Source organism: Physeter macrocephalus, chromosome 18 (genome assembly GCF_002837175.3).
Source record: "Physeter macrocephalus isolate SW-GA chromosome 18, ASM283717v5, whole genome shotgun sequence".
Classification (NCBI taxonomy): domain Eukaryota; kingdom Metazoa; phylum Chordata; class Mammalia; order Artiodactyla; family Physeteridae; genus Physeter; species Physeter macrocephalus.
The window spans coordinates 46,123,646-46,141,278 of record NC_041231.1 but is presented as its reverse complement, the minus strand read 5'-3'; the positions used below and the strand labels follow the sequence as shown (position 1 = coordinate 46,141,278).

Sequence of the window (17,633 nt, the reverse complement as noted above, 5' to 3'; positions counted from 1 at the left end):
GCTGGTGACCTGCACTGGGTGTAGAGCAGTCAGTGGCAAGGGTGGCCTCTGTGGGGGTCAGGTATTGGGAGGGTCATACAGAGGGGGCTCAGGTTGCCTCAACAAGAGCAAACTGGCCTCTCAGTCACTCATCGGCAGCCCAGAGTCCAGCTTGCTGGACCATAAACACATAGAGAAGATGGAATCTGCTGACCCCACGTTGAACCTGGGAAATGAGGGCTCAGCTGAACCAGGGGACAAGTCGCCCAAGCATTTAAACAACCTGATGCCTTTTTTTCTGTATATTTGTTTATTTAAAAAAGTGTAGGAAATGAATAAAATGCTGCCTCAAAAGTATATACAACAAATAAATTACTGAGTTAAGCATTGCAGATCCACACAAATCAGTCCTAACCTTGACCCAGGTTATGTTCCGTGGACTTATGCTTTTCTCCCTTGACTCTTCCTTGAGACATCCCCCTCCCGTGCAAAATGACTGCAGCATTAACCAGTCCTGTCTGAGTCGGGCTTTGTCACAGGTACAGAGGATGGGCGTGAGGGCAGCCCGGCATCAGCAGACCCAGCGTGGAGGATACTGTGCTGGCACAAGCTAGGCTTCAACAAATGTGTTTGGTTTTCAGTGACTCTGAAATATTTTACAGAAGTGGGGCCTGGGCTTTAAAGAAAAGAGCCAGGGGTATGTTGGGCTGGCCCCTTCAAGGAGGCATGTCTTTGGAAAACATTAAATCCACCTGAGGTCTGAGGAAGACAGCAACTTGGCCTGGAGTTTTGAGCTCTCAGTTAAAAGAAAATGGCCACGTGGTGCCCTTGTAAGTAAAGATGACGTGTGATGACAGCCATGCTTTGAGGGTGGGATTCAGAGCACTGACTGAGTGACTGCCAGAAGCGGCCAGGAGGTCAGAGAAGTCAAGAGAATGGAAGGCCAGGGCCCCAGCGATGATTTTAAATATTGATACAATTTCAGCAGAGGGAAGGAAGGCACAGCCCTCCTCTGGCCCTTCCTAGAGGGTGTTTGCCAGCATCTCAGGTCAAGAGGCTGAGGGTCCCTGGGCAGAGCCAGGCTTTCAGAAGTAAAGGTGTCACTGTCAGCACCGAAGCCATAATTTTAAAAACCCTAACATACTCTTCCTCCTGGAAAGGGTTAAAAATACCCTGGAACACACACCATTTAGAAGATTGCAAAACTCCTTTTCATGGAGGCAAAGTAGCAGGTGGACAAGTCTGGGCAGTGCATTTCCAAGGTGAAGTCACTGAACACGACGACCTGCATCTACTTTTCTTTTTTTTTTAAATGTTAATTCCTTTTATTTTTTAAAAATTTATTTATTTTTGGCTGCATTGGGGCTTTGTTGCTGCGCGCGGGCTTTCTCTAGTTACGGCGAGCGGGGGCTACTCTGTTATGGTGCGTGGGTGTCTCATTGCAGTGGCTTCTCTTGTTGCGGAGCACGGGCTCTAGGGTGTGTAGGCTTCAGTAGTTGTTGCATAAGGGTTCAGTAGTTGTGGCTCACGGGCTCTAGAGTGCAGGCTCAGTAGTTGTGGAGCTCAGGCTTAGTTGTTCTGTGGCCTGTGGATCCTCCTGGACCAGGGCTCGAACCCATGTCCCCTGCATTGGCGGTCGGATTCTTAACCACTGTGCCACCAGGGAAGCCCTGCATCTACTACTTTTTTTTTTTTTTTTTTCCCTGCATCTACCTTTTAAAGGAGGTTTTGCCACAGAAGTATCGACCTGGGACTGTACTGACAAGCCATAACACAATCCTTCTCCCCCGGATGAGAACAGGGGCCACAAAGGCAAATGCCCACAGGAGCTGGGCTGGTAATTAGTACAAATGAAGGATGTGGGCTGTGTGTGAAAGAAACTTTCCTGAAGCACCCATCAGCCTCAAGAATTGTCTTCTTATTTCATATGAGTCTTGAACTTTCCATTTCATTATGAGAGAAGCAACTCTGCAGGGTGTTGACCAATAGCAGCAGACCCTCAGCCTCAGTGTGTGAGGTGACAGGGTTGGTGGGCCCTGCGGTGAACTGGTGAACCAGATGCCCCATCTAAAGATGAGCTGCGTTTCAACTCCAGCTGGTTTTTGCTCGGTGAGAATGTGAGCCCCAGCACGGCCAGACCTTCTGATCTGGATTTTTATGTAAACATTTTATAATTTTATAATTTTAAATGTTGGTGACTAACTCTTTAAAAAGATGCGCAGGCTAAACAAAACACACCTGTAGGCTGGATCATTCTGCAGTCTCTCCTGCAGGGGCAGGAAAGGTGTGGTAGGCAGAATAATGGTCCATGTCCTAATCCCCAGCACCTATGGATATGTTACCTTACAGGGCAGAAGGGACTTTTCAGTGTAATTAAAGATGTTGAGATGGGGAGATAATTCTGGATTATCCGGCTGGGCTTTGTAAGTGAAAGTCCTTGTCAGTAAAAGAGGGAAGTAAGAGTGTCACATTGCCACCATCAGAGGCAAGGAATGTGAGCAGCCTCTACAAACTGGAAAAGGCAAGGAGATGGATTCTCCCCTAGAGCCTCCAGAAGGAGCACAGCTCTGCTGACACATGGATTTTAGCTCAGTGAAACCCATTTTGCGCTTCTGATCTCCAGAACCCTAAGATAGGAAATTTGCGTTCTTTTAAGCCACCATGCTTGCGGTAATCTGTTGCAGTAGCATTAGGAAACTAATACAGGTGGCCACCCTTTGGTGTATCCTTCAATGTTTTTAGAGGATGAAAATACTCTCTAAATTTCTATTTAGATGCTAAAGTATTGCTGCAGCTGGGAGAGCCACACATGGCAATTCCAGGAAATTTCTCTTACTTCTAGGTCAAAGGACAATGGGACTCAAGATGGATTTCTGTGGTAGGATAACCACACGCAGAGCGAGAGAACCAGCAAGTCTCTTATCAAAGCAGATGTGCGTCAGTACCCTCAAACACACACACCCTTTTCTGGCTGGACAGACTGCAGATTATTCCCACCTCCCAGGGGACAAGCACATGTGTATCTAGTGGTCAGCAGAAGTCAAAACCCAGCCATTTAACCAGTTAGCGTGAGCTGTCACTATGTCAGGTGAAAAAGAGCTGCATGGCTATACACTTGACTTCTTAAATACACAGGACCACCAAATAAATAATAATAATAATAATAAAGCACACTGACATTTCCACCCAGGGGACCCCAGTGAGAGCAGAGGTCTCCGTGGGCTCCTAGGGGTTGGCACTGTCAACCTGAAGAAGTCTAAATCCAAATCCAAATCCAAATCCAGGGCTCATTGCATCCCTGTCCTGCGTGATTCAGCCTCTCCCTTCTCATGGACTGGTTACAACCCAACCTGAGTTTAGAAGGACATTCACTGTGATGATTGTTATCCAGATCACAATTCATCATTTTCAATGTCTCAGCATTGGAATGAGTCCACTTGGAAATCAGAAGTTGGTGGCATCCAGAAAAACCTCCTGCTATCCTTCCACAGAATTCCTCTTCTTCAGGATTTCTGGGTGGGAACCCTAAAGGGCATCTCAGTGCCCTGCTTTATGTGAAGTCTTTGGGGTGGGTCCAAGTTATTCCCCAGGCTCCATGGTCTCATAGGTTTCTAGCAAGGGAGGGTCTGTGTTCCCATTGCTTATATTCCTGTCTTTGCGGTAGGAGAAGGTGTACGGTTCGATCTCAGACTCAGAAAGGAAGCCAGAGGATGGCTCATCTTTGGTCAACTTTGCAGTTGGAGCCCTGGAGCCTATGGGGGGTGGGGAGGGAGGGCAGTCCCCTGTGGGGCCCTGGAAGGGCCGGTAGGTGTCCACCTCTGGCTGGAAGGAGGACCCTTTGGAATCCTGCAGCAGATGCCCATACAACATGGTGTCATCGATGACGGCATACACGTGGGAGTCGTTGTCCTTCCGTCTTTTCTGAAACTTTTTTGGCTGCATCGGCATCTGGGTATTGACATTACTATTGTAGATACCTACAGCTGGGCCCTTGTTGATCTTCTTTTTCCTACTGAGGAAGGGAACAAGACAGAAGTCAGGAAGAAAACAATCTTAGAGGCTCACCAACTGTACATCCCTACTGGAATGAAGATCATTCAGGGTTCTGACTGGGTCTCCCCCAAGTCCCTCAAATAGCTTAGCGTTTGAAACTGAAACTGCTATCCTCAGTGAACATTTAGAAAGGGACCAGCTTCTGTCTCCAGTTTTTAAAGTGGAAACAGGAGGAGAGAGTGGTTTAGAGAGGGCATTGTTAACACCCTCTGTGCCTGAGTTTGCTTTGATACCTGCGTGGTATCCAAAGGTAGAGACATCTGACAACCTCTCTTTCCTAGCAGAGACAGGTGGTGTCCCAAACCAACCACATCAAGCACGGGTGTGCCTAGGCCAACCTTCTATGACTCTCTGAGTTCTTTCCTGTAGCTAATGCTTCGTCTCACTTTTGCATGAGTACAAACTACGACCATCTAGCTTCTAAATGATAGCATACGACACTCAGGATGGAAGGCTGTATCTTAGTTTTTAGCTGGAGTTGGGGACAGTAGGACTCAGCATCAGTAGAGGGATCCAGTCCCTTCAGCAGTAACCTCCAAAAGAGGAAAGAGCTACAAAGAAGACAAAAGTCAGGCTGGGGTGCCCGGGTTCCTCCCTAACACCATTAATGCTTGGTTTGTAATGTTCTTTGGTAGTGGACATGGATGGGCATTTGCACTCCCTGCCTCGGAAAACAAAGCCTCGCCCTCCATCTCCACCAGTGAAAAGCAGGGGATGCTGACTTTTTAGCCGACCAGAGATTCAAATGGAGGACAGTAGCTCAATTAGCGTAATGGACCACATAATGCATGGCTGGAGGTTCACTAATTGTGAACCTGTACTCTTCTGAGATAAAAAATAAATCTAGTACATGTAGCTTGTAACACTGGGTTCCCTGGCCAGGATGACAGGCTGCAAGGCCTCCAGCCTGAAGCCTTGTAGCAATGCTCCGCCCACGTGCTCCTACAGCGCCTTGCTTGTCCCCACCAAGCTCTTCTCACACTGTCCTGACACCGCCTCCTTATTTGCCTGCTTCTTTAGTCCCTCTGCCCCCACAGACGGCAGGAGAAAAGACTGTGTCTTGTGTATCCCCAGCACCTCTCCTGGTTCCTAGGGCCCAGGAGACCCTCAGGAAATACATGCTTAATGACCAAGTTCAACGGCACTGTCTGCCCTCCTTCTCACAGCAGGAACCCGTCCTCCCTCCCAACCCAACTTGGGGACAGACAAGCCTTGTGCAAACCTGCCAGCCAGTGGCCTCCCCCACAGCAAGGCAGGGGCTGGTGATTCCCAGGCCGGGACTGGGGCACTTTAGGGATGGAGGCAAGTGCTGGCCCCTCCCCTCGTCCAATTCCCTCCTGATGAGGAAACTGGGGCCCAGTGTTAATGCCATGCTTTCCCAGCTGGGTGGAACATACTGTGCACCCCAGACAGGAAAGTTTTCCTGAGAGGAATGATACAATGATGTTTCTTTAAAAGAAGTCCTTTTCCCTCACGCGAGATGTGTGCAATCCCATTTCACAGAGAAGACGCCTCCCCCTGAACCTGCCAATCCATCCTCATCAGCAGAGACATTTCTGATCAGCAATTTCAATTGTTTGCTCACGGCCCCAGTTAATAAAAAAAATTTTTTTTAGTTTTTTGCTACGGGAAATAGATTCCCCCCGCTCCCATGGCTTTAATTAGAAATATGAGCAGAACTGATGAAATCTGGCAGCAGCATGTACTCTGTCTAAAAAGGTCAACACTTTCCTCTCATAAAACAGAAGCTGTTATCCTGAGGGGGTGGAAGGTGAGACTGAGTCAGTTAACTGGGTCTTCCTTCCTCTTGCCCACAGGGCTGGCTTTTTGGTGCTTGTCTGGAGGCCAATAAACAAGCATAAAACAGACAGTTTGTTTAAGAAACTGGAGGAGAACAAGCTGGGCAGCGTGAGTGTGTTTTCCTCAAGGTGACGGGGGGAGCGGGTTCACAGGCCTGGTCTGGCAGGGTCTACGTGAGCGTTTTCCTGCCAAGATCACCCCTGTGAGGACCACAGTCTAATGAGCAGACGGTAAATGATTCACAGGGGACTTATGCTGAGGCAGCTGCATAAAACTGTAGGCTAAAATGTCATCGCATGTGTATTTTTTTTTCCTACTAGGTAGGGGATTTTTTCCCCCTCCAAGCATAATTCACATCCAGCAATATTTATTTTCCACTTCTTTTTTTTTTTTTTTTTTTTTGGCCACGCCAGGCGGCTTGCAGGATCTTAGTTCCCCAAACAGGGATCCAACCCACAACCTCGGCAGTGAAAGGTTGGAGTCCTAACTGCTGGACTGCCAGGGAATTCACCCCCTGCAATATTTATTTTTTTGGCCGCACTGCATAGCATGTGGGACCTTAGTTCCCCAGCCAGGGATTGAACCGGCGCCCCCTGCACTGGAAGCATGGAGTCTTAACCACTGGACTGCCAGGGAAGTAACCCCCCACACACCCGCCCCGGCAATATTATTTAACATTGATCTTTGCGGGGAAAATGGAAAGCAAGGAAAAAAGTCAATAATTAATGACAGCTCTGTGACAGGTCTGTGTGATGTAAGGAGGTGTCCGCTCAGGTGAAGACAGTTTGAGAAATTCCACCTACTTCTTTTTCACAAAGCAAATGATGAGTCCGAGGGCAAACAGCAGTAAGGCGCCACCTCCCACCACTGCGAGGATGATGACAGTCAGGTCTGTGAGCAGAGACACAAGGGAGGGAGATGGGGAGACACTTGGTGTCAGGCTGGTGATGAACTCCAGTAGACAGTCTTCAAAGATAGCTACCATCCATTCCTTCCCTCCCCGTATGCACATGCTACTCCTCACTTTAAGGGGCATCTGTTTCCTTTCCTCTTGAATATGGGCTGTGCTGGTGTGGACCTAACCTTTTAGAAACCTGGCAGCTTCCTGCGCTTCCTGAGGAAAAGCCAGACACCACGTAAGAAGCCTGACTATGCTGAGACCATGCTGTGAGGAAGCCCAAGTAGCCATGTGGAGACTCCATGAGGAAGACAAACCAAGGCTCCCAGCCTTGAAAGTGAGCAAAGGTGAACCATCTCAGCCCCCCTCTAGCTATTCAAGGCATCTGGCTGAGGCCCCTAATATCTTAGAGCAGAGATGAGCCACCTGCTGTGCCCCATCCAAATTCCTGACCCATGGAATTGTGAGCAAAAAAAAATGGTTATTGTCTAAGCCACTAAATCTTGGAATAGTTTGTTATGCAGTGAAAGATAACTAAAACAAACTGGGGGACCTACCAGATCTACTCCAAAGGCTACTCCTGGCCTATCCTAGCTGTGCTCCCCTGATCGCCACAGCCCATGTTGGAGGAGAGAAGAGCAGGGGGTGTAGAAGAAAGCAGGGGGTCAAAAGTCAGAGGTGAAGGAGTTAAGGAGAGGGTTGTTTCATGTGTGCTGTCCTTCTCCTACAGCTGTACAAAGGAAAAAGAAAATAAATCAGAGAGAGAGCCCTGCACCAAACCAGGATTTAGAATTTCTGGCTTGTTCAATAAGAAAACAAAAGGTGAGACTGTGAGAAAATAGGACTAGAAATAAATGACAGAAAATGAAAGTAAGAGAGAAAGAAAACTCAGGAGCTAATCTGAGAGTGTGGGAGAGCTTTTCATTTGTGGCTTCTGGTCCCCGTCGGTTCTCTTGCTGCTAATCACCTGTGCGGCCTTGGGTGGACACACAGTCTATCTGACCACCCAAAAGGGAAGGGGCTGGGGAAAAAAACCTCCATGGTTCCAACACTCTGTAGTGCTCTGTGACTATCTTGGAATCAAGGGCTAACATGGCCCCACCACAGATTGCCTGAAACTCTTCAGTGGATACTACCACTTTGGGCATAAAGGCAAAATCCTCATCATGGCTCTGAGGCCCACGACTGAGGGCATTCAAGGATTCTAATGTTTCACTGGACTAAATAAAAAATGCCAGCATCATGTATCTGTGTCACAATTTCCAGGTCCTCACAGTTTAATCACCAACACTGAATCCCCAGTGATAATTTCATGGGATAGTTACAATCATCTGTTCTCTGCAGAGGAAGATCAGAGGAGTAAAGAGACTTCCCGTATGTCAGAAAGAGGTTAATAATAGATTGACTACCAAAATGCCCTAATTCTTCCCCTGCCCTGATCCATGTCCTTTATTTACTGTGTGATCCTGCAGCTCCTCCCATCAAGAGATGGAGTCTACCTGTCCCCCTGAATCTGGGCTGACCAAACCAATGCTGTCAAAGGGACAGGGTATGAGTCCCTAACCTAAGTGTCAGGAGACCTTGCATGCTTCCCCCAGCCTCTCTTGGATCTCTCTGCCTCTGCCATGAGAACAGGCCCCAGTTTGGAGGATAAGAGACCATGCTGAGGAGAGCCAAGGAATCCCAGTTATCACGGCTGATCTTGGCTGGGCCCCAGACATGTGAGAGTGCCCGGCCAAGACTGACAAAGTCCTCTAATCAACCTGCAGCTGCCCACAGGTGCTTGAGTGAATGAACCCTGACAAGCCCAGCTCAGAACTGCACAGCCAACATGTGAGCAATAACAAATGGCTGTTTTTAAGCCACTGAGCTCTGGGGTGGTTTGTTATACAGTATTATTGACACAATAGCTGACTGATACATGGACAGCCAGGACTCAAATCCATGCTTTCTGACTTGCCTTCCAGTCTTGCTCCTGATCCCTCAGCTACCAAGTGCTATCCACCACCACCCCTGAAAGACCTTACCCATGGTCCTTGGGGTAAGCGAGACCGAGAAAAGCAGGTCCAGCTGCTTCCTGCTCATGGGGCTGCAGTTGGAGATGTTGACCCAGAAGCTGTGATAGCGGAAGCTTGGCTTGGGCAGCACGTCCTCCTCCAGGCTGAAGATCTCCTCGGTGTGGGCCCGCTGCTCCTGGATGATCATGAACGCACGTCCTGTCTGGCAGACCACGCCTGTCCGCTCTTTGAGGAAGGTCAGGCAGGCCACCTGGTCTTGGGGCACGCTGATGTTCCAGGACATGGAGGTGAGGGATGGCAGGCCTCTGTCCCAGTTAGGGGTCCTCAGGTAGACCTTGCTTTTCGTGTCCAGGGTCACTGTGAAAACACCTTCCTCTGCAGGAAAAGGAAGAGAATCCACTCAGATGTTGTTTCACTCAATCAAGATGGAGAGAATAGGAGGGTGGAGGAGATGATGCTACACTGTCCAGACTACAGAGTTTCCTGCCATGATGGAGAGGCTCTGGATCTGCATTGGCTAAGAGTAGCCACAGCCGCAAGTGTCTGTTGAAGACTTGGAATGTGCTTGGTGTGACTGAAGAACTGAATTTTTAATTTTGTTTACTATTAATTTAAATTTAAATTGCCACATGTGGCCAGTGGCTACCATATTGGTCAGCAAAGGAATAGAGTCTCAGATTAGGTTCTCGGGCCTTTTGAAAAAACCAACCAAACAACCAACCAAACAAACACAAAACAGGCCAGTTTGCCAAACTGGTGGTTGTCTCAGCTTCCTTTCAGAAATGCCCTCAATGGAGCTAACATCTAACTAACGCCCTGCTCCATGGTAGGACTGGTGTAAACTGATTTCTATTTTGGAGATTTAGAAAACTTCAGGTTCTGGGAAGAATTCTAGAGTTGCAAAGTTGAAAGGGTCTAATCCACTCCTTATCTTCAGGTGAGATAAAACCCCAACACTCCATACTGAGGAGGGTGTGTCTTTTTTTTTTTTTTTTTTTTTTTTTTTTGGGTGTACCGGGCCTCTCACTGTTGTGGCCTCTCCAGTTGCAGAGCACAGGCTCTGGCGCAGGCTGGCGCAGGCTCCGTACGCGCAGGCCCAGCGGCCACGGCTCACAGGCCCAGCCGCTCCGCGGCATGTGGGATCAGGGCACGAACCCGGTGTGTTTTTTTTTTTTTTTTTTTTTTTTTTGTGCGGGTACGCGGGCCTCTCACTGTTGTGGCCTCTCCAGTTGCAGAGCACAGGCTCTGGCGCAGGCTGGCGCAGGCTCCGTACGCGCAGGCCCAGCGGCCACGGCTCACAGGCCCAGCCGCTCCGCGGCATGTGGGATCAGGGCACGAACCCGCGTCCCCTGCATCGGCAGGCGGACTCTCAACCACTGTGCCACCAAGGAAGCCCCGGGTGTGTCTTATTTTCAAAGACTCCCCAGAAGGAGTTTCTCTGGTAACTTTGGAGATACCAGGCAACCTGGGCTGACCTTAATCTTACGGCCAGATTCATTTCCCTCCCACTCATGCCTCTGAGAACAAAATTACAGAGTAAACCTTGAATTAAGGTCTTGGTCAATTTAAAAATGAACTTAGCAACTTGTAGTGGTGACTGTGAATTTTAAAATCAACACTGTAGAGTTCACCGTTGTGACCGATTAAACCTCACCTGCTGCCTGAGAAGATCATACACTAGCCTCCCAGGAGGGGTCTGCTCCCCCATGCAGGAGAATGCTCTAGAGATTCATCTCTCTCCCAGTATTCCTTCCTCTGTGCCCTCCAAACTGCATTCTTTATTGTCAAAGCAGAATCATAAAAATATCTGCATAAGGATTTGTATGTTACCACTTCAAGAATCCAGGACTTGGGAATATTTGGTTAGTTCTCATTTATGCCCTACCTGCTTCCAAAAAAGCCTCGAACCTGATTATTTGTTCTGCTGCCTACCAACCTTCACCTCCCACGGTCAGACAGTCTTATTTCTAACTCCTGGAATTTTCCACACTAGGTTAATGGTAAAGTCAGGATTAGGACTCATCATCTTGTATGAGGAACAGCCTACTCAGCTATCCCTTCTCTTCAAATTGACAATTAAGACGATCAGAAAACCAAAATAAGATAAGTGTCCCAATAAGAAAGGCTAAGAGGGCATCGAGATGGGGAGAGAGTGAAAGACCACCTTACCTTTGAAGTGGGGGATAAAGGACACGGTCAGGCTCTGCCTGGAGGCCTCTTGCTGGAAGCTGGGGGTAAAGGTGCGGAGGGTCACCGAGATGTTCTGCTTCACCTGAATCTGCTCGATGGAGCCTCCAGAGCAGAAGGAGCCGAAGTAAAGGTCCTGGCCGGGAACAGCGCTCGCCACGAGGTAGCTGAAGCTGGTGTTGCAAACCCTCTTGTGAGTGTGCTGCTGCAGCTTCTGGGCAGGCACCAGTGCCAGGCTGATGCTGTCTTTGGGCACCAGCAGCTTCCAGGAGAAGTCGTGCAGCTGCACAGGCAGCTGGAGGATGTACCACGGCACCTGGAGCGAGTAGGACTTCCTGTGGCAGTACCGGTGGTCCAGGCAGCCTACAAAAGAGGGGTTCGTGGTACCCAGGCTGGGAGGAAACCGTAAGTGCATCCTCTCCAGCTCTCAAGTCAGCCCGAGGCTTTATCGCTTTTCCCTTTGGTCTCTCCTCTCCCGCTCTGTCCTGCACTCCTGCCTCCTTGACGCCCCTTTCCTAGCTTCCCTCCTACTCTTGCATTCTTACTCTCCACTAAACTGGCAGAACAACTTCTGGGGAGTATTCAGGGTTGAAATTTTCTCTTCTTGTTTGCTCAAGTTCTCAACTAAGACAACCTGTGTCTTAGATGCTAAGTGCCACGTGGGCAGGGTACAGGTTTTTCCCTTCACCCAGCCCTGCTGCCCAGTGTCCCTGCCTGTGGGGAGGCAGTTCGCCTAGTGGTTAGAGCTGGGAGTAGAGTTGGGGAGATCTCAGCTGGCGTTTCAGATCTGCCGCTTCCTAACGGGGTGGCCTTGGGCTGGCTGCTTTGCCTCTCGCGGCTTCAGCTACTGCCTCAGTGGAGACCTTAAGAGCATCCACGTCAGAGATGATGGTGGCCCAGCAAGGAGGTGACTATTGGTTTTGCTGCCCTCCACTGATTAAACATTTCTATGTGACTCGCACATGTCGGGCACGGCTAGTAGCTAAAGGGATAAAAAATGGAAGAAGCCAAAGTTTTTGAGCTCAAGACTTGGTCTCATGCAACAGAAGACAAGTGAGCAGTGAGCGTGGAAGCAGGGGGCATGCGGATGGGGGAGGTTGGGGAAGGCTACGAGGATTTCACAGGAGGGAGACTGGAGGCCGGACAGAGGAGACATGAGCATGGACACGGGGGATGCCATTTGCTTCCGTGGGAAAGATGCATGTTCCCGCGGAGACTGCTGGTCTCAAAGGGGGTGTGTCTCCACCTTGCTCTGTGCTTCTTGGTTGCCCTTGCTCACCCTCACTGCTGGGGGCATTTCTGATCATACTATTTACAACCCACCCAGTGGACCCCACTAAGACAGAGCAGGGAGGGGAGAACTCCCACAGCCCGGGAGGAGCACACTGAAGGGGCGGGGGCATACTTATGGTTTTCTCGGCGTTGATCCACAGTCGTGTCAGATCATCACAAAGGAAGGAGATCTTGTGTTTGAAGCCAGCTGTCAGGGTGAGGTTGGTGCTGCAGGTCCGAGAGTCCAGACATACGAAGCAGCCGGGGACAAATTTGCGGCTCAGTTTGCTGGGCCGTTGCTCAATGGTCAGCGACATGGCTCGCTCGTTACTCAAGTCAACCACGTAGGTTTTATCTGGAACCACAAATAGAAAACAGGCGAGAAGAATGGATCAGGATGAGCCCCGTGAGATGGCAAAAATTAGCACAAAATCTCTCATGGCTGGGGAACATTGGGAAATATTTTTTGTTATTAAGAAAACATTACAATAGCTTGAAACAAAATTTAAAAAGAAAGTCAGTGGACTGCATTTTGACCATCCTTATGTAACTGCTTTCATTTCTTCAAACTCATTTTAGTCCTTGTGCATATGCATGCATATTTTCGCCTATTTAACAGTATGGTGTATATAAAATTTTATACTCAGATTTTACTTTATTATTTTATACAGATACACTTATTTTACCATATAGTCTTCATATTCACTGAGCTTTTAAAATATTCATTAATCTTAGTCATCTAAGTGAGATTTAGCATCACCTATTTAAATATTCTCCCTCTATGAAGAGTAATTAACAACAGCTGGTATTAGTGCAGGGATACAAGATTCTTAGACAGGATGGAACCATAGATATTATAATTTAATCTCTAATAAATGTTACATTTCAAATAAGTGACAAAAAGATGAAGTACTCCATAGGCTGGGCCAGGAGAACGGTCTCTCCCATTAGTAAAAGAATAAAATTACACTAGTACTTCAAAGCAGTCACCAAAATAAAAACAAAGAGAATATCTTTATAAATGTGGAATAAACACGAATTATAAAAGCAAAAAAAAAAATAAATAAAGATTAAAATATCTTTCTGACTTAAGTACCACAAATAATGTTTAAAGGACAAGGGACACACTGGGAGAAAATATTTTCTACATAGAATGATTGAGAAGTTCACAGTAAAGGAAATATAAATGTCCAAATAGCCAAAATATGAAGTGTTGTTAATATCACTTGTAATACTACCTATAATTAGAGAAAAGCAAATTAAAAGAAAGTGTATAGTATAAAAAAAAACCCTACACCCCTATAACCCAGCAGTGTGACATGGGTATATATGCCCACATGTATACGTCAGTGCTGTGACAGTGACTGGAGTAATACTGGAATAGTTAAACAGACCATGAAACTTTCACCAATGGAATATTACGCAGCAGTTTAAAAGAATGAGGGAGATCTAAATATACTGATAAAAGAACCTCTAAGATATAGTATTAGGTAAAATAGCAAGTTGTAGAACCATATTTAGCCTATGACACCATTTGATTGTAAAGTCTCTATGTAAAATGAAATAGCTATTTCTACATGTACATACTTATGTATGTATGTACTTAATATTTAAATGAAGAGAAAAAAGATTTGGAGAGAAATATAACAAACCCATAATTGTGGTTACCCTAGGAGGGGGGCCTGGAAGTAGGGACAATACAGATGGTTGGGGGGATTTTAGCTTTGTCTGTGATGTTTGAATTTTTAGTTAGAAAAACATGTATGTATTTCTTATGTAATTTGGAAAAACTGCCCAATTATTGTTTTTTTAGGTCACTTCTATGATTGTGCCACTAGAAGTAAAAGATTCTAATAAGCACATGCACATGTTTAGTTTTTATCTATTTCCTCAGGATAATATCCCAGAACTGATTGTTAGATGACAGCATAGGAATATTTTTTCAACTATTTAGAATGGATTACCAGACTACTTTATAAAAGAGTCATTTCACTTTATAATGTCATCCCCAGAAGGCTCTACACTATGAACCCCTGGAAATCACTTTTTACTGAGTTGCTTTTTAATTTCATTCGTTCTGCTTTTACAGAAGCCATCAAGTTAGGAAGATGCCTGTGCAAGGTGGTGCTGCCTTTGCAAGTCATGGGTGTTGCCGATGTGTCTATTGGGTCTCTTAGCCTCTCTGCCTGCAGCTCCAGTGAATAAATAAGTCCAGTGCCAGTTGGGAAAGCTCTGTTTCCCAAGACAGTCTGCTAGGCTTCCTCCTTCCTGGTAACAGGAACCATATACTTAATAGAATTGTTCCTTTTGAACTGGCTGCCAGGGAGCTCAGTGTCAAATTAGGGGCAAAATTAGGGAAATATCTTATGGTTGTCATATCTGCTGACTCCTCTCTTTAGTTCTTATTGCTTATGTCTGTGTAAATTTTACTGTAAGTTCTAATAGTGCTTTAAGCAGAGAGATGACATACCCAGAGCTGGAGTATATATGCTTATGTTGTTAACTTAAATATGATTTGATTTAGAAAATGGTTAGCTTTTCAATCTCCTAGCCCCACATTCAGCTCATATCTTACTGTCCTTTAAAATTTATCTTCGTTGTTACCTCTAGGAAACCCTCCCTACCCCTACCCTGGCTGTGTTAGGAGCCCTTTTGCTTCTGAAACCCCACTCACCTTTATCGAGGTCCAATCACAGGTTGCAGGAGCCTCCCTACCCCCTCCCCCTTTCCTAATTTGTACGGTATCAAAGTAGTGCACGCACAGAATTTAAAGCAGGGTTTCTCTGGCTTGGCACTATTGACATTTGGGGCAGGGTAATTCTTCGTTGTGGGGCTGTCCTGTGCACTGTAAGATGTTTAGCAGCATCCCTGGCCTCCACCCACTAGATGCCAGTAGCACCCCCATGGCCCTCCATTATAACAACCAGAAATGTCTTCAGACATTGTCACATGTCCCTTGGGGGGCAAGATTGCTCCTGGCTGAGAACCACTGGTTTAACGAATCCAATAGTTTTCTAAGGTTTGTTATGAAAAGAAAACTCCCTCCCCACTGTGACCACTCTCCAGAATAACAACTTTCAACTCTTTTAGCAGGTTCTCTTTACAGTTACATCCACAGCACGCAACAACATGCTTCCATTGCTGCTTCTAGATATTTCTGTTTCAGGGTTTTTAAAAAAAATTTATTTATTTATTTATTTATTTTTGGCTGCGTTGTGTCATCGTTGCTGCGCATGGGCTTTCTCTAGTTGCTGTGAGCGGGGGCTGCTCTTCGTTGTGGTGCGCGGGCTTCTCATGGCAGTGGCTTCTCTTGTTGCGGAGCTCGGGCTCTAGGCATGCGGGCTCAGTAGTTGTGGCTCGTGGGCTCTAGAGCGCAAAAAAAATTTATTTATTTATTTATTTATTTTTGGCTGCGTTGTGTCATCGTTGCTGCGCATGGGCTTTCTCTAGTTGCTGTGAGCGGGGGCTGCTCTTCGTTGTGGTGCGCGGGCTTCTCATGGCAGTGGCTTCTCTTGTTGCGGAGCTCGGGCTCTAGGCATGCGGGCTCAGTAGTTGTGGCTCGTGGGCTCTAGAGCGCAGGCTCAGTGGTTGTGGCGCACGGGCTCAGCTGCTCCGCAGCATGTGGGATCTTCCCGCACCAGGGCTTGAACCTGTGTCCCCTGCATTGGCTCGATTTCTTAACCACTGCGCCACCAGGGAAGCCCTGTTTCAGGTATTATTTGTTGGTTTCCCACAAAAGAAGATGAGGATTTCCTCTCCTTCACCCACACTCACGTCCCCCTGCCCACACTCCACACCTCGTATACAACATACACACACCCACAGTACATATGCCCAGCAAACGTCCAAACTACACACTCGCTATTCGCCCATCTTCCCAATTTTTACCATCATATTTTTATGTTAGATCATTATTCTGTGTTGGCATTATCATGACTATGTAAACAATAGTAACACAGTGTTTACACAGTCACATTATTTCCATGCTATAGTTTCTCTTTCTTGCACAAGATTTTATTTCCCTAGAATTAGTTATTGCCATTTAAATCATTTCCTTAGTTTCTATGTACTTATTAGTAATTTGACACCCAAACTCTACCCCACTTGTATAAATCTCCTTTCAATACCTGTGAGAACATTAGGTATATCATCAAGTTATCTTTCTGAAAAGTCTCTCCCGAGCCTTCTCAACTGCTCTCATCTAAAGGGGCTCATGTATGGTCTTGGGTCCCCTTGTACCATCATCCTAAGATTCCCTTTGCCTCTCTCTTGAAAGAAAAAAATTTTTGGCCGCACCTCGAGGCTTGCAGGATCTTACTTCCCCGACCAGGGATTGAACCCAGGCCAAGGGAGTGAAAGCGCCAAATCCTAACCACTAAGCCACCAGGGAACTCCTGAGATTTCTTACTTATCCATGGGGATAAGTGAGAGGCCACAATATGTGTCAACTCTTCCAGGACAAATTAAAAACTCACAGAGGGGCTTCCCTGGTGGCGCAGTGGTTAAGAATCCGCCTGCCAATGCAGGGGACATGGGTTTGATCCCTGGTCCGGGAAGATCCCACATGCCGCGGAGCAACTAAGCCCGTGAGCCACAACTACTGAGCTCACGCGCCACAACTACTGAAGCCTGCGCACCCTAGGGCCCATACTCTGCAACAAGAAAAGCCACTGCAGTGAGAAGCCCGTGCACTGCAATGAAGAGTAGCCCCCCCTCACCGCAACTAGAGAAAGCCTGCATGCAGCAACGAAGACCCAACACAGCCAAAAATAAGTAAATAAAGACTCACAGAGCAGGAGTTACCCAAGAAAAAACAAAAACAACGCCAACATTTAGTTAAGGGCTCCAGGTGGCTTCTGGGGGGTTATAAAAGCTGAAAAAGAAGCAATGCAACTGTTTCCACAACCAGCATTTACCCAGAACAGTTACTGGAAGTATCTGGTATAACATTCTGGAAACACATCCATCTACCTTATTTGAATCATGTTAACCCAGAAACCTACAGGGCTTGAAGATACACTCAGTCTGCTGGTATTCAGAGCAAGTAAACGTATCTTCCAGAAGCTAGAAGAGGATGCAAAAGGTAGTAGGTTAGCAGTCTGCTCCCACTAAAGGGAGTAACATAGACAGGCAGACTACTGTTAACTCATATGATCGTTATCAGCAGGGCCATTTGAACCTTTTAGAAATAATATCAGAAAATGAGAGACAGGCTGTGTGGGACGACAAAGAAGTTCTCTCTCTACGGTGACTATTAGATGAAACTCCAAAAGGACCAAAATTATTTTTTATATCTCCAGGTAATGGAGTGATAATAACGCCAGGTATGGCATGGTAGTATTGTACCATCAAAAAAGATGAGAGTTCATTATGGAGCACTGAAAAACAAGATGTGTTGGGTGGAGACAAATGTAAATCAAGCTCTC

At 46.9% G+C, this 17,633-nt stretch overlaps 1 protein-coding gene across 3 annotated transcripts in view; it reads right to left on the bottom strand.

The window, feature by feature from the left end:
* Window positions 1-270: 270 nt before the first annotated feature.
* The window catches only part of CDCP1 (CUB domain containing protein 1), a 56,880-nt gene continuing 39,517 nt past the window's right edge, over window positions 271-17,633 (bottom strand). The window contains exons 5-9 of one of the 3 annotated variants that reach the window (XM_024123955.2): window positions 12,341-12,562; window positions 10,918-11,298; window positions 8,758-9,123; window positions 6,636-6,723; window positions 271-3,991 (exon numbers count right to left, since the gene is read on the bottom strand). In XM_024123955.2, the coding sequence (XP_023979723.1) occupies window positions 3,559-3,991; window positions 6,636-6,723; window positions 8,758-9,123; window positions 10,918-11,298; window positions 12,341-12,562 (1,490 nt within the window). In that variant the 3' untranslated portion in view covers window positions 271-3,558. The other 2 variants (XM_028479144.2, XM_055079525.1) reach the window with 2 other exon arrangements.